Genomic DNA, 16989 nt, shown 5'->3' with positions numbered 1-16989 from the left:
GAAATATAAGATAGCTTCCCTTGAAATTCGGAATTTTGTTAATTTTAGTGTCACAGATGTAAAATTTGGGGAAATTACTAGTTTTCAATCGTTTATTAACTCTGCAAAATTGCAACAATGTAGATCAAAAAACACAAATTTTAAAAATTTTTATTTTCAAGGTGAAGCCAAAATATGAGAAATTCTCCCTTAAAATTCGTAATTTTGGTAATTTTAGTGCTACAGGTATGAAATTTAGGGAAGTTACTATTTATGAGTTGTGTTTTAACTCCACCAAATTAAAAAAGTGTACAACAAAAGACACAAATTTTAGAGATTTTGATGTTTAATCTACTAGTTGCACTGGAAAATCTGCGTATTCTTCGCCACTAAACCACCATTTGCAGTCCCAACTCCCACTTTTTGTCCGATCACTCCAATGAATTCCCTTTATCTTCCCACAACTCCAATTGTGTAATGCAGCCACGAATTACACGCTTAATATTAGGATTATCCACTTTAGAGCTTTATCAGTAAACTAATCGGGAAACACGGTATGATTTTAATTGGAGTCCTCAAATAAAATAAAAATGAGGACACGCTGACTCGTGAGCTTTTAATCCGCTCAACAAAAATAAAATCTCCAAGTCGCACTTGCAAACCAAACATTACCTCCAGTCCACAATTTCGGCAAATTTCCAACTCTATCGTTTGCTTTGTTGTCAGAAGCACTCGATCTTAAAGCTTGAGATTTTCGTTAACTAATTTCGATCGTGCCTTTAGAATTCACATGTAACAATCGCCCACAAAGCTGGAATTATTAAAGTTGGTAAAGAGTATCGTGAACGAGAGGTTTTCAAGTGCATAATTAACGGAAGTTGGGGCAAACAGAGTTTCAAGTTGGGGGAAAATGAGATGTGAGTGACCCTAAGGAAGTTTGGGAATTATCTCGACTATCCCTCAAGTTGACATTACAAAGAAAATATATCATTTCCACGGAGAGGCGATCGATACGTGGATTCGTTCCGGTTATCCATTTTTACACGCTCGGAGTTAATTAAATATTGACGGCCTGACAGGAACTATTTTATTTTAATTAACAAACATCGAGATTCTATCATTGCAGAATATCAAAATTCTCTCAGGCACTTTATTCATGTTTCAAAATCTTGCGCTATTAACCGCGTAGTCAGAACACGTGCCGCAGTAACAGACCTAACATTTATCCAATTACTTTAATTGGCATGCATGTAAATGCAGTTCATTAAACTTCGGCTGATTTTCCTCTCGAAACGGCTCTTCGTCTTTTTTTAACTCGACTGTTTATCTACCGGAAAGTCCTTGTTGATTTATCCGCAGTTATCGACAGACTAAACACTGTCCTAGTCCCTAACAAGGTTTCGAAAAAGTTGAGGTCCTTTCAGGAGGTGTGAGGATAATGTAATAAGCTCACACGGAGTAATGAACCGGATGCAACTTAGATAAAACTCCGGTCCCGGATCGTAATCTCGGGAATAAGCAGGAATTGATGTTTCATTTGCATCTGGAGGAGAGCGTGCCAAGTTTGTAACTTTTCCTGAAAAAGACTGTTTATCTCCAAGTGTTATTAAAATCAAAGTTACTGAAAAATAGAACAGAGTGTTAACAAAATTTATATTCATGTACCCGAGCTTGCATTTCAAGAATTTTGTTCAAAGTCTGTAATAAAAATTTATGAAGAACTGAGGTCGAGTGTATTACAGATTCTGAAGTTTCGTACAGAGACGGAGTTATGAGGATTCAGTTCTGGAAACTTCAGCGATTTTTATTGCAGGTTTATTGAAATTAAATTGTGGAACTGCAACGGTGTTTGTAGTTGCAATTGAAATGACGCTTGAAAATTGGAGAGCTTTAGAGCTTTGGCAATCAACATAATTTAAATAAAACGAACTGTCCATTAACTGAAATCAGTTAAAAGCTTGTTTTAAAGTGAATTAAATAATTTGAAAATAACGACAAACTTTCGCGACTTTTGGTTTAATAATATCGACTTGACATCGCCGTGAATTTTGTTAGTTCTTTTGATATTTTAATGGAGTTGTGGATAAAATAATGAATTGCATAGGAGCCTTTTGTGTGGGTAATTTTGCGTGAAAATTGCGGAAAAAAACACGTTTATTTAAAGACGATCTCGAGAAAATATAGAATGAATTTATTAAGAACAGAAGAAAAAATTGAATTGAGAGAAAAATCTGAAAGAATTTGTAAAATGAGATTGAAAAGATTGGAAATTTCCAAAAATGTGTGTTTTTTTTGCTCTACAATTTTGCAAGTTGGTGGAGTTAATACACCACTCAAAAATAGTAATTTCCCCAAATACCATAGCTATAGCACTAAAATTACCAAAATTACGAATTTTAGTGCAGGATATAGAAATTTTTACCTTGATTCTAAAAATAAAAATTTCTAAAATCTGTGTTTTTGCTCTGCAATTTTGTAATTTGATGGAGTTAATAAACGAATAAAAAATAGTAATTTTCCCAAATTTCATAGTTGTGGCACTAAAGCTGCCAAAGTTACGAATTTTCAATGTCAATGCTAACGTCAAGTTCAGTCTAGGCCATTGAACAGGAAAAAAAACACTAATAAACAAATGGCAAAAATGTCTTTGTCGGAGTTCCATTAATCGTATAACAGAAATGTGGGTTTTACAGTGCCAAAGTGTTCAAATATGCAACGTAACGTTTTTTGTTTCAATGGTTTCTGCAGTCTTAACAGTTGCTGAATTCGGTTTTTGCCTCATTCCAATTTCGTATTTGCAGAATCATTACTTGAGTACACCCTGTATAAAATAAAATAAAAAAAAAACTGGAAAAAAAAACGACTAAAACTTTATTCCATCTTTTGTAATTTTTTTTTGTAATTAGTCCGTTTAAATTTGAAAACTAATAAGCACAATAAAGACAGAACATAAATGCATTGAAACCACAAAAACAAAATCCCTCGGAACATTAAAGATGAATCGTACTGATAAAACCGAATTTAGCCAAACTAAAATATTTAATTTTTCGGCCAAACTAAAAATGAGTCGTAATTTTCAGTAACAAAACAATTTTTTGCTTTAAAGTCCAAAACACTTTTCGCATGAATAGAGAGCATAAAAGCAAATATTCCATTAATTATAATATCGCATGTGTACTTTTGAATTTATTGTGTTGGATGTATGAAATGTAAACAAAAGTTTATGCATGCATGCACTATTCGGCAAAAACCCTATTTAAAAAAATGTATTGTCGTTGTAATCTCCTTAACTTAACAGTCCGAACAAAAAACACAAGCACTTGAAACTTTCAGCTCACAATTACTTATACATCTTGGAGCGCCCTTAAGTTAATTAAAACAACAGAGTACGGTCCATTTAATTCTGATCCCCGCTTAATTACGGCCGCGTTAAAATTAAAAAGCGCGTAGGATTTGAGGGTGAGAAAAATAAGTAATCTTTACCTGTGGACGAATTGATGTTGAAGAACCTCTCGGGACTTCCGGAGGTAATCCTGTATGTTATTCTCTGATTAGGGTCTTTATCCTTGTCCGAAGCTCGTATCTGGAGCACGGGGCTTCCAGCAGGACTATCTTCGAGGATGGTTGGATAGTAGACCGCTTCGTCACTTAACGGGACGTTGTCGTTTTCATTTAAAACTTCGATGTAGACCTGGGGAAAATTCGAGGGATATACTGAGTGTTTTAACGATTTTCATTGGGGGCGGAAAAAAGAAATTTTCAAAGAAGCGTTTCCAGGTCATAGACTATGAAACTAGAAAAGCAATAAGGTTCAAAAGCTCACTTCCTGTTCCATCAGGTAACAAAGGCTGTAATTTCCTCGTCTAATTCAAGTTGGAAATGTAACGAAAGACCAAACAAAGTATACGAAGGAACGTTTGCACGATTTAACCAAGATCTATTCTCTTCCAAGGCGCGGGTAATTACAAAAATCAGTAAACTAATGGAAACTCACTTCCAAAGTCAATTAGAATTAGTTCTTAATTGACACGTCCATTATCGAGGAAAGTTTAAAACAGCGCATCTCGAGATGAAACGAAATGAAAGGAAAAAACAGTTCATATTTTACACGATTAATCAAATGAACATGCGAGGGAAATCATGGAAATTTATACGAATTTGCATTTAGGGCATCTAGAAAACGCGAATATTTTATTTGTAAGCAGGATCCGAATTTTGTGGTTCAATTTTATAGCAGCGCGGGGATTTTTATGGAAATTATGTCTGCTCATTCATGTCCACTTTTCAGAATTTATAATGAAATTAAATCAAGCTTTGACGTGATGCAAATTAGAGAAAATTTTTAGATAACGTTTCTGTTTTTAGACAATGTCTTGCATTCAGGAGCGAATTAAGGCCGGCTGAGGCCCTGCGCGCACGAGGAAATGTTGGGTTCCTTAACGGTTAAATTTAAACAACTATAAGTCGGTTATTTGGTGTGGGTTGTGAATTTCGAGATTTGGAGTCTACGTGAAAATCTGCGTAAAATGATGTAAATAATGCGAGTTAACTCCAAAAAATAAGCAAGAAATTGATATCAGAGCTTTGCCATAGTTTTAGTCATGAATTTTCGCGAAAAATTCCCACTTTTGACTTTTAAAAATCTAAGAACGTTTTCTAAAGTAAAAAAACTGAATTCAAGAACTTTTAGCTTGATTTCAAAAATAAAAATTTCTAAAATCTGGTTCTTTCGCTCTACAATTTTGCAATTTAGTGGAGTTAATGCAGGACTCAAAAATAGTAATTTCCCCAAATTTCATAGACGTAGCCCTAAAATTACCAAAATTATGAATTTTAGTGCAGGATTTGGGAATTTTAAGCTTGATTTCAAAAATATTTTTTTTACTCTACAACTTTGCTGGAGTTAATAAACGATTCAAAAAGACTAATTTCCCCAAATTTCATAGCCGTAGCCCTAAAATTGCGAAGAAAACGATTTCAAAAAGGATTTCTTTATATTTGTCTTAATTCCGGAGATATCGAACAAAATCGTTTCCGAAGCGCCAAAATTTTGGCCCTCTGACGACAACCCAAAATTTCAAACGCCTCTTATTCAGTTATTAATAAAAATGGACCATGTAAGACTTCGAACGTCCATAACTCCATAACGTTATTTGTTGCCGAATGTGGATTTTGAGCCGGGATCTGAAATTTGCCCCAATAAGGCAAATTTGCTCCAAAAATAAGCGACCGCAGTTTTTGATTCTGCGTTAAATGAGCACTAATAATTTGATAATGTTGAAAAATTGAAGCAGAGTGGAAAGATTCCTCGATAATTTTGGACGTGTTAGAAAATTTCGGAAAATCCATTTGCCTGAAGCGTTTAAGAGTTTCTTTTCGGATTCTCTCCTAGTAAAATTACGCGGCGCCGCAGTCATTACGGGCTGGCATAAGAGCAGAAATAAAATACATTTTCCCTGAGGGAACAATGCATTTACATTTATTAAATATATCAAGTGTCTTTATGACGCAGTCGGCAGCATATTCCACCGCTGGCATAAAAAAGTAGCAAACGTAATGATAAAGGCGCCATTCTTTGTACCGCAAATGACAACAATCAGAAAAATGCGTACGTGAAGTAATGAGCCAACGAAAATCTGCTTATCATTCTCGTAAACATCAAAGTATTGAATCCCCTTAATCATTAGGAAAATACAAAGCAGGCAAACGACAAAAAAGCAGTCGACAAAGCCGTTTTAATCCGTTTCGGTGATTTGGAAAAAAAATTAATTATAAAGCCCCATTTAAGTAGGCAGTTTTAGGAGCCCTACAAGAAGATAAATGCGAACGCCAGCCACAGTTAATCCTCATTTAAGGATGAAATCAGGTGATTACAAAAGTTTCAGACTGAAACATCCTGTTGGCAGACGACATTACCGAAAATGAGGCTGCGGTTTGGTAACGAAATCGAGGAAAAGGTCAAAAAAATATGACTTGGCGAGTTTGTTAACTTTGTCTCATATTTATGTACTTCGCAAGTTGGAGCAAACACGACGAAATATATCCTGGGAGTTAACCAGAACTCCTAAAATATTAATTCGGAGGCTGGAAAAATAAAACGCGGAGCTATTTAGCGACACGGCTCAAATTGAATTACCACACAAAACCAATTTTAAACGAAAAACCAACGCCGTTTTCACTCCAGGTCATCTCGTGCTGTATTCATTGTAAACACACTAAGAATACCGGAATCACTTTAAAACCCACACAAGTCTGAGTGTAAAAGCAGAAACTTCCCCCGACAAACTTTCAAATGCGACTAAAAAAACTATCTTGCTATTCTTGTAGATTGTCTTGGAAGCGACGACAAAAACTTCCCACTTTTCAATGCGATGGTCATTAGGGATGCGAAAAGGATAGTGAAATTAAGGGGCGGGTTTGTACTTTAATTACTGGACGAAATATAAAATTAGGACCGAGTGTTTTGGCGGAATTGCAAGATAAAGATGGGAACGGTTTCGTTCGGATTGTACGTGCGTGGTTTATTGTGGGCGGGATGCAAATTTAATCAAACTTTAGAGTGGTTCAAGGAGAATTAAAAAGGACGTTATTAAGCTCATAAACTTCCGGTTTAATTGGTGGAAAAAAAAGGAAAATTTAGACAGATTAAAAATGCAAACTTAACATTTTCGATTTGCTCTAAAAATAAAAATTTCTAAACTTTGAGCTAGAATTTCGTAATTTGATTCAGTTAATCAGACATTCAAGAACAACCCCTTCAAATTTTATTTCCTTAGGGCCAAAATTAGAAAGTTAAAGGAAAAAATGTTAAACTTTCAAAATTTTCTATTTGCTCTGGAAATATTTTTTTTTAAATTTTGTCTATTTTGCTCTATAATTTTGTAATTTGGTACAGTTAATCAGTCATCCAAGAAGGACAACCCCTTCAAATTTTATTCCTTAAGGGCGAAAGTTAGTAAAGTTAGAGGAAAAAATGTAAAATTTTCAAAAATTTTGGTCTGCTTTAAAAATAAAAAATTCTAAATTTTGTGTGTTTTGCTCTACGATTTCGTAATTCGGTACATTCAATAAGTCAGTTAGGAAGAATAACTCGTATAAGTTTTATTCTTCTAGGGTCCAAACTAACAGAATTATAAGAGAAAATGCAGCTTTCAAACATTCTCAATTCGCTAAAAAAATGAAAATTGCTAAATTTTGTGTCTTTTGCTCTATAACTCTGTAATATGGTACAATAAATTAGTCATCCAAGAAGAACTACATCTTCAAATTTTATTTCTCTAGGGCCAAAATAAAAAGTTACAAAAAAAAATCTAAAAATTTTCAAAATTTTCGATTTGCTCTGAAACTAAAAATTTCTAAATTATGTCTTTTTTGCTCATATTTTCGTAATTTGGTACAGTCAATAAGTCATAAAAATTTTGTATTCGTTCTAGGACGAAAATTAAAAAAGTTAGATCAAAAAATATAAAATTTGCAAAATTTTCAATTTGCTCTGGAAATAAAAATTTCTAAATTTTGTCTCTTCTGCTCTACAATTTCGAAATTTAGTATAGTTAATAAGTCATACAAGAAAAACAACGGCCATAAATTCTATTTCTCTAAAGACGAAACTAGTAGAATTAGAAAAAAAATGCAAAAGTTTCAAAATTTTCGAATTTTGTCTCTTTTGCTCTACAATTTCGTAGTTTGGTACAGTCAATAAGTCAATTAGGAAGAAAAACCCGCGTAAATATAATTCTTCTAGGATCAAAACTAATAGAATTAGAAAAGAAAACGCCCTTTACAAAAAAAAATTCAATTCGTTCTGAAAATATATTTTTTTAATTTTGACTCGTTTGTTCTATAATTTCGAAATTTGGTACAAATAATCAGCCATTCAAGAAGAACGACATGTTAAAATTTTATTCCTCTAGGCCCAAAATTAGAAAAATTAGAGGAAAAAATGTAAAATTTTCAAAATTTTTGATCTGCTCAGCAAATAAAAATTTGTAAATTTTGTCTTCTGCTCTATGATTTCGTAATTTGGTAGAATCAATAAGTTAAGTAGGAAGAATAACCCGCATAAATATTATTCTTCAAGGGTTGAAACTAATAGAATAAGAAAACAAAATGTAACTTTCAAACATTTTCAATTCGCTCTGAAAATGAAAATTTCTAAATTTTGTCTCTTTTGCTCTATAATTTTGTAGTTTGGTACAGTCAATCAGTCATACAAAAAGAACAACACTTTAACATTTTATTAATGTAGGGACAAAATTAGAAAAGAAGAAAAAAAAATGTAAAATTTTGAAAATTTTCGACTTGCTCTGAAAATGAAAATTTCTAAATTTTGTCCCTTTTGCTTTATGATTTTGTAATTTAATACAGTTTAATACAGGATCAACATCAAATTTCACTCCTCTAGCGCCAGAATTAAAAAAGTTGGAGGGAAAATATTTAAAACATCGAAAATTTTCGGTTTGTTCTGGAAATAAAAATTTCTAAATTTTTTCTAAATATTTTTAAAGATAAGCTATTAAAGAAAAATAATCTCCAGAAACTTCATTGATGATCAGACAAAATTACGAGACTTTGGATTCCTTTTTCCAAAAAAAAATTCAAGCAAAATCCAGCAACTGAAGCTCATAAACTCCGAACCTAATTACAGCAAAAACCGCCGCCACATTCAAATAAGTTTATTACCCCAAAATAGATTTTTCCTCTATCTGGCCAAAACGATGCGTCTCTTCGCCGCCCAACAATAAAACGCTGATGAAGCGTGCGACTTCTGCATACCCCTAGATAAAGGGTAATAAAGTGGAAACATGTTAAAGCATACTACAGAGATATTTTCAGGCACGAATAGTTGACAACACGGAAGAGTACGTTCCTGAAAGCATTTCGAGGTGTGGCATCTTCCCCCTGGAATGCGTTTAACTTAATTAGAGCAATTTTCACGGTAAACTAATGCTGAACGCTACATTACAATTGCAGAGAATAATTGGTCCAATCGAGCCGGTTTCCCAATTTGATTTATCTGATCGCTTTGCTTGACGAGCTAACAACTTCTTGTATCATCAATTAATTAAGGATTAATAAACACCCGAAGCGGGAACATATTGATTACGAGGCGTCACGTGACTTTGGAAGGAAACTGATTAAAAATTAATCAGAGGAAAAAAGCAGTTAAGAATTAAAAGATTTGGAATTTTAATCAAGTGCATATTTGAATACATTTTAATTTATCGCAGATGTTCGCCGGTAAAAAGTGCTGAAAGTTTAAAAAACAAATTTCATTCGAGGAAAGTCCATTAAAACTGTAAAAATTTAATTACACAGCGTCAATACGAGACTTTGAAGGAAATAATCAATTACGTCACACGTTGGAAAACTGTCCGAGAGGAAGAGATACGAGGAATTTAAGGTATTCCACTGTAAAACCTACAAAGAATTTTTACTCTTCGGGAAGATTACCAATCGAATGTTCTTATCAAAAGGCAATGAATAACCATTCAAACGCAGGCTTCTGTTGAAACTATAAATTTCTCGGGACGAAGAAGGAAAGAATGGGATAACACAGATATAAAGAATTTTTATTAAGCACAGCGAAATGTTTTCCCTCACATGGAAAATTTTAATGGCGCCACCGGTAATTATGGAAAATTTCGATATTCGTATCACGTCGCTACCGAATGTTTAAAATGGATCCGAAAAGCAAGGAACGTTGCTGAAATATGAAAATATAATATCAATTCTTCTAAAACGGCTGAAACGATTTCTTCGTGGCCAGAATTTGAATTTATTAAAACTGGTGGCTGGAGAGAACTAAAATAAAAATAGCGGATTTCGTCGAGCTTTCAACATAATAAATACAATGTCATTGTCAATAAAGATAAAATTATAGCGTCAATATGGGGAAATTTGATGGCGCATCCACCATTTTTAACATGCAAATTTATTATTGTTGATTGAGCGTTTGATTACGCCCCTCATTAATCACTCCGAAGCCATTAAAAATGTTAGTTTGTAACAATAAATTAGCCGCTATTATAGTTAATTTGGATTTAACTTGCCGTCGTTAAGAAATGCGGAAATAAAATCTCTCTGACAAAACGCTAACGATGATGTTACAGTAATTTAATAAATGTGGAAATGCAGCCTCTGGCACTCACCGTTTTCAACAATAAATTTGTTTTGTATTTATCGTTTCATTCTGTCGAGGCCACATTTTTTTGACGTCGGCGAAATAAATATTTATTGCGATGTTAATTAAAACTATGTTCTGCTGCATAATTTTTCAGATTCGAGTTTTCGGTTTCGGTTTCAATTCCTGGATTGTTGAATTAAAAATACCATGTACCACTTAATTGTAAAAGTCTTTACATATTTACCTTAAAAAATGAAAAATAATAATTTGAATGACAAAATAGAGTCGTGGAAGAGCAAAATTATTGATTTATAAAATAAAAAATTAGCACTTTTGGAATTTTTGTTTGTAGGACAAAATTTTGTATTAAATTCTGTAGCTGCTACAGGTTTAACGATAAATCAATTAAATTTAGTGGATTTCTTACTTTAAGACCGTTCAGTAAGTACGCTAAATCACAAGATTTTAGAACTGAAAGAAACAATTTTTGGAATTTTTAATTTTCAGAATGAGCTCAAAATTCGGAAAGTCTGTAGCTCCCAAAGGTTTTCACGATAAATCAATTAAATTTGGTAAATTTATTACTTCAGGTGCATCGAGTGGGTGTCCTAAATAATAAAATTTTAGAACTAAAAACAACGATTTTTGGAATTTTCCTTTGCAGAACGAGTCCAAAATTCAAAAATTTTGTGGTAAATTCTATAGCTCATACAATTTTACCGATAAATCAATGAATTCTGCAGAACTTATTATTAAGTGCGTCCAGTGCGTGTGCTAAATTACAAAATTTTAGAGCCAAAAGCAACGATTATTGCATTTTTTTATTTGTATGACGACCTTAAAAATTCAAAATTTTGTATTAAATTCTGTAGCTCCAACAGTTTTTACGATAAATCAATAACATTTGGTCGATTTATTACTTTAAGTGTATTCAATGAGAAATTACAATATAAGCCGAAAACTTGATAAAAAATCTTGATAATATTGCGATGTCAGTTAAATAAAGAACTTTCAGATTCGTTGGCATCAACACCCAAAATTTAAATTTTAGTGACTAGTATAAAAACGCGTTCATTTCCGGATCGATCCTTTGATCGCAGCTTATTTTAAAAAATAACAACATGAATAAGTTAGTCAAGCTTTTAGCACTCACGTTTCTATAAAATATTCATAAAATATAGTGCCGCTCGAACTTTTCTTCTCAATTTAGTTTAATTTTCCGTAACATAATGGATTTCTACGTAGTTAAAACAATAAATTTGTCGAGCAGCTGAACTCTTTTTGCTCTTCTAGCAGAAACCGGAATTCTCGACTTATTAGTCCCCGATGAATCTCTCTATTCAATTTTGTGCCGACCTCGGTCAAAGACAGGTTGGCTCTTATTTTCCATATAAATGAGAAAAGTAGTGTCATTGCTAAGACTGCTATTCCATGTAACGATGAGTTGATGAGGAAATTTCGAGAGAAAATTTTGGTGCCGACATACTTTCCATCAAACGCGATTCCACTAAATGAGACTTTTATGTTTAAAGTTGGCAAAAAGACGCCACGATGTTATCTAGAGCAAGACTTAAAAGTCTTGTAGTTGAGCTATAATTAGACGTTTATGGAAGCAATTTATGATGTAAGTACCAACAGGCTAAGTGTCAGGAATTTTAAATACTGCAAGGACGACGTGCGAGGAATTAAGTGCAACATGTGCGTGAAAGCGAAATATTTAGGTGAATCAGTGTTAAAAATTAATTGCGCGGATTGTTGGCTCCTGCGGCGGCGGTTTTTTATTCCAGTTACCATTATGCAGAACCCGCCAAGTTTGTGACAAATTCGTCCCATATATTTGCCTACGGGATCCAAAGAGAACGATGGCCAGAACTTTATTTCCACTTTACCGCACAGCCTTTATAGTTCGTTCTTTCGTAACGCAGAATTGATTTTTACGTGGCTTCCAACCCCCCGATCGAAGACTTTTATTAAAATTTCACACCAAACAAAAATTCGAAATTATATGAATGGCATTAAACTCAAGTAACGTCATTAGCCGCTGTTATAATAAGCATTTAGAAGCGATGAAAGCATGAAAGCCAGACCTTTCTATTCAGCGAAAACCAGCGTCATGTAAACTTTTCGTGGTAATAAAACACAATACTTTTAATGTAATTAACCCTTATCAAACACAAAAGGGCCTAAATTCAACATGTGATGTTGAGGGATTCTTTGAGAACAATGTGAAAGAATTACCTCGACGCTGGAGTACAGAGGAACGACGCCGTGGTCTTGAGCGAACACTGTTAACCAGTAGTGGGGCTTGCTTTCCAGATCCAAAACGGCCAGGGTGCGGATGTAGCCTAAAACAAGAGAAAATTCTAAGAATGCTGCCGCATAAATTACATAAAATGGGATGTTTATAGCTGTTGACAACGTTTTTATTGGTTTCGATAAAACCAGAAAAGCTGCGATGCGTTCGGAATATTATGTTTTAATCGGAAAATATTGAGGAGTTGGATGTAATTTAAGATTCCTACAGATGTGGTTCGGTTTCCCGGCGCATCCACCATTTCGCTACGTATTTTGATTAATTATTATTAAAACTATTTCTATTTGAATTTGCAATTTTGGACAACGAAAGTCTAATCATTGATCTTCCTAAAGTTGATCATTGATCTCCCTAAAGTTGATAGTTGTGGCGTTAAAATTATCCGAGTAACAGGCTTTAATGGGAAAAATTAGGAAATTTTTGGTTCATTACACAATGAAAATTCATAGAAATTGTCTTGTATGCAATAAACTTTTGGAATTTGGCACAGTTAATAAGCAGGTAAAAATTAGTAACCTCCTCAAATTTGGTTAAAATAGCGTTAAAATTGCGAGGGTTACAACCCCAACATATCTTTTCAAAAGTTTTTGGTTTAGCTTCAAACTAAAAAAATTGCAAAATTTGTCTCCTGCGATCTATAATTTTGAAATTTGACTCAATTAATAAGCAAGCCGAAATTAGTAACCTCCCCAAATTTGATTGCATTGGCGTTAAAACTCCCAGCGTTAGAAAATTTAATGAAAAAAAAATGGAAATTTTCGGTTCACTAAAGAATAAAAATTCCCAAAAATTGTCTTTTATGCTTTAAAATTTTGAAATTTGCGACAATTAATAACCCTGTCTAAATTAGTAACCACCCTAAATTTTGTCAAAAAGAGTTAAAATTGACTGAGTTACAACCCTTAACACATTTTTTTTTAAGTTTTTGGCTTATCCCTAAAATAAAGATTTTCAAAAATTGTCTCGTTCGCTCTAGAATCTTAAAATTTGACGCAAATAATAAGCAAGTTAAAATTAGTAACCTTCCCATATTTAGTTAAATTGGAGTTGAAATTGCCAGAGTTACAGCCCTTACAATATTTTTGAAAAGTTATTGTTTCGTCCTTAAAATAAAAAAAATCCAAAATTTGTCTCTTTCGGCCTATAACTTTGAATTTTGGCACAATTAATTAGCAAGTCTAAATTAGTAACCTCACCAAATAACTATTGCTGAAGCATTAAAATTTCCAGAGCTAGAAAATTTAATGAAAAAAAAAATGCAAATTTTCGATTCACTAAAGAATAAAAATTTCTAAAAATTGTCTCGTATGCTCTAGAATTTTGAAATTCGGCACGGTTAATGAACAAGTCTAAACTAGTAACCTCTCCAAATTAGTTAAAATGGCGTTAAAATTGACAGAGTTACAACCCTTAACAATTTTTTTCAAAAGTTTCTGGTTCATCTTTAAAATAAAAAATTCCAAAGAGTTTATCGTACCCCCAAAAATTTTGAAATTTGGCACAGTTAATGGGTGTAAACCTAAAACCTATGAATGTGATGAAATTAAAACTACCACCTCTACTAGTTTTCATAGAAATTTTTGAACACTTTTTCGTCCTCCATAAATTAAAAATTTCCAAAGAACTTCTTTGTTGGTCTAAAATCCTACAGTATAACACGTTTAAAATTCAAATTAAATACTTGCCCCCCATTAAATATTTTACCTTCATTTAATTAAATAAAAGAAAATTTCGCAGATTTACTAATTCAGGGAGAGTACAAAATGTTCCACCGAATTTTTCCGTTACTTTATTAAGGTGTTTTTTCGCGGAATCCATAATTCATTTCGAAATGTAAAATCAACAGAAGCCATTAAAATGTTCCGTGGTATAAAATAGCAGGCAGCAATTCGTCCTGTCATAATGTTTACTGTCTCGTTTCGCATTTCACAAATAAAGTAGTTTCGTTTTTATTAGAATCCCAGTTAAAAATTAACTGGTAATTAACGAAACAGTGCACGTTGAAGCACGTTTTTATCCGCCGTTAAACCAGATAAAACGCCGTTAATCCGGTAACCATCTCGGCGTCTACAAACGTGTTTAAACTAGGTTAAACATTGCCTGAAAATCGAGCAAAGTATTCCAAAGACTTTCCCTGACACAAACATTGCGCGTATCATTATTGCGAATTTCCCTCTGCGCAAAAGAGGAATATTTTAAGAGAATGAATACAAATTTTATCATACGAAGATGCTCGGTATAAGTATGCAAAACAAGATCAAGAAATGTAAGTTTGGGGTGGGATGCGAGCATTCGTCGCGCGTTTTCTTGATCTCGAAGTCAAACGGTTTCGCAAGAGATGAATTTACCGCAGCGGAAGTGTGTTTTTTAGTTAGTTGTAGCTGTCCGATGGAAAGTGCTTCCTGTGATTGTTGGTTCTCTTTCAGTGAGCTTAAAACATTAAAAAGGCAATTGAAATCCATTAGTCTCGTCTTAGTGCTAGTTACAACCTTAAACATATTTTTTCAAAAGTTTTTGGTTCATCCTTAAAATAAAAAATTCTAAAAATTTGCATCTTTCGGTCTATAATTTTGCAATTTAGCACAATTAATAAGCAAGTCTAAGTTAGTAACCTCCCCAAATTTGATTGCTTTGGCGTTAAAATTTCCAGAGTTAGAAAATTTAATGAACAAACTTGCAAATTTTCGGATCACTACAGAACAAAAATTTCTAAAACTTGTCTCGTACGCTCTAAAATTTTGAAATTGGGCATAATTAATAAACAGGTCTATTTTTAAAACCTCTCCAAATTTAGTTAAATGGTGTTAAAATTGCCAGAGTTACAGCCCTTAACAGATTTTATCAAAAGTTGTAGCTGTCCGGTGGAAAGTGCTTCCTGCGATTGTTGCCCCTCTTTCAGCGAGCTTAAAACATTAAAAAGGCAATTGAAATCTATTAGTCTCGTGCCTTGGCTTGTGAAGCAATTTTCGGGGCGCACAAACATGTTAGTTCCGCACACACAGATGAGTTCAAAGCAACGTTACAAATCGAATTAACCTCGTATATAGAATATAAAGGCTACACCTATAATCCAATCCCCAGAGTCCCAGAGATTCTGTTATTATTTACATAAATTACAATTTAAAACTATTTATTATCGTCCCGCTATGGAAATTTTCATGAAAATCAGCGCTGACGTATGCGATGCAGTCATGCGTTTAATGACCACTCTCATCAATCAAAATTTCCAATGTTGGCCCAAACAAAGCCTGCATCCTGCAAAGCAAGAAAGCGGGCGAAAAAACCGGGCAAAAACCGGCGACATTGCAGCGTCTTCCTGATAGCAGAGGCATTGTGGTGATTTATGGTCGCGGCATAAGTTAATTATCATCAATTCTTCGATTCGATGCCGATTGCCATCTTTGCGCTCGAGGGGTTGTAATGACCGTCCGAGCCCTAATTGCCCAATCAAGAATAATTTAACTATAACAAACATCTTCGGCTCGAGGGGTCGGCAACCGCAAATAGTTTCCGGATGATGGGAATTACGTGTGCTAATTTTTGTGGTCCGAAAATCGCCCCTTTAGATGTAACAATAATTCTAAATTTCTATCTATCGCTCCGTTGCGTCCGCAAAAATGTTATTGGTTATTGACTCCTTTTAATTAAAAAAGAGGATATCCGGGATCCAGCGGAACATTTGGTGTCTTCCGGAGCATTTAACAGACGTGGGCGGAATCGGCAAAAATTGATAACTAGCGAAATGAAACATGTGGAGCAAATCCTCCTACAAGGTGCTCGGTCTTGAATTACTGATGGCTTCAAATAGCTGGCAAGTCTATTACTTTCTTTCCTATTTTCTGATGTAATCTCACAAGTAAAGATTGAAGATATAGAGTGGAAAGTATGTGAATGGAGATTATTAAACGTGCAACATCAAAGATAAAAGTGGAAGAGATGTGACGCAAAACGTGTAATAAGAGACGATGGAAAAAAAATCGGTTCACTGGAGAATAAAAATTCGCAGAAATTGTCTCGTACGCTCTAGAATTTTGACATTTGGCACAATTAATAAGCAGATTTAGTTTAGTAATTTCTTTAAATTTAGTTAAAATGGCATTAAAATTGCCAGATTTTTTCAAAAATGTTTAGCTCAGCCTTAAAATAAAAAATTCCAAAATTTGTCTCCTTCGGTCTATAATTTTGAAATTTAGCACAATTAATAAGCAAGTCCAAATTAGTAATCTTTTTAAATTTGATTGTTTTGGCGTTAAACTTCCCAGAGCTAGAAAATTTAATAAAAAAAAATTGCATAATTTTCGGTTTACTATACAGGGTCCGGCTATTCCTGTCGTACACTATTTTGCCGCTTTGTTCACATAATGAATATAACTATCTTGAAAATTATTTATAATGTTACTTACTTCAATGACGTTTTAGTTATGGTTTTGTGCCCAAGTTTTTAATTTTCAGATTTTAAACCACAACTGGAATAGTTTATTTCTCAAAATTTACTTTGCTTCATGTTTGAGGTTAACTGCAAATGTCAGTTGACAAATCGAAACTCACATTTGTAATGAGCGGCAAATTT

The 16989-nt window shown here is 33.6% G+C and overlaps 1 protein-coding gene across 7 annotated transcripts in view; it reads right to left on the bottom strand.

Moving 5' to 3' along the window:
* The window catches only part of kug (FAT atypical cadherin kugelei), a 273159-nt gene that overhangs the window by 47561 nt on the left and 208609 nt on the right, over nt 1-16989 (bottom strand). For all 7 annotated transcript variants that reach the window (XM_088039913.1, XM_088039914.1, XM_088039917.1 and 4 more), the window contains exons 4-5: nt 12344-12450; nt 3463-3670 (exon numbers count right to left, since the gene is read on the bottom strand). In XM_088039913.1, the coding sequence (XP_087896039.1) occupies nt 3463-3670; nt 12344-12450 (315 nt within the window). The remainder of the gene's footprint in view (nt 1-3462; nt 3671-12343; nt 12451-16989) is intronic.

This window comes from Gnatocerus cornutus, chromosome 6, assembly GCF_029298725.1.
Source record: "Gnatocerus cornutus isolate USDA-ARS CGAHR chromosome 6, icGnaCorn1.1, whole genome shotgun sequence".
Lineage (NCBI taxonomy): Eukaryota > Metazoa > Arthropoda > Insecta > Coleoptera > Tenebrionidae > Gnatocerus > Gnatocerus cornutus.
This window is presented reverse-complemented; position numbering and strand designations above follow the sequence as displayed.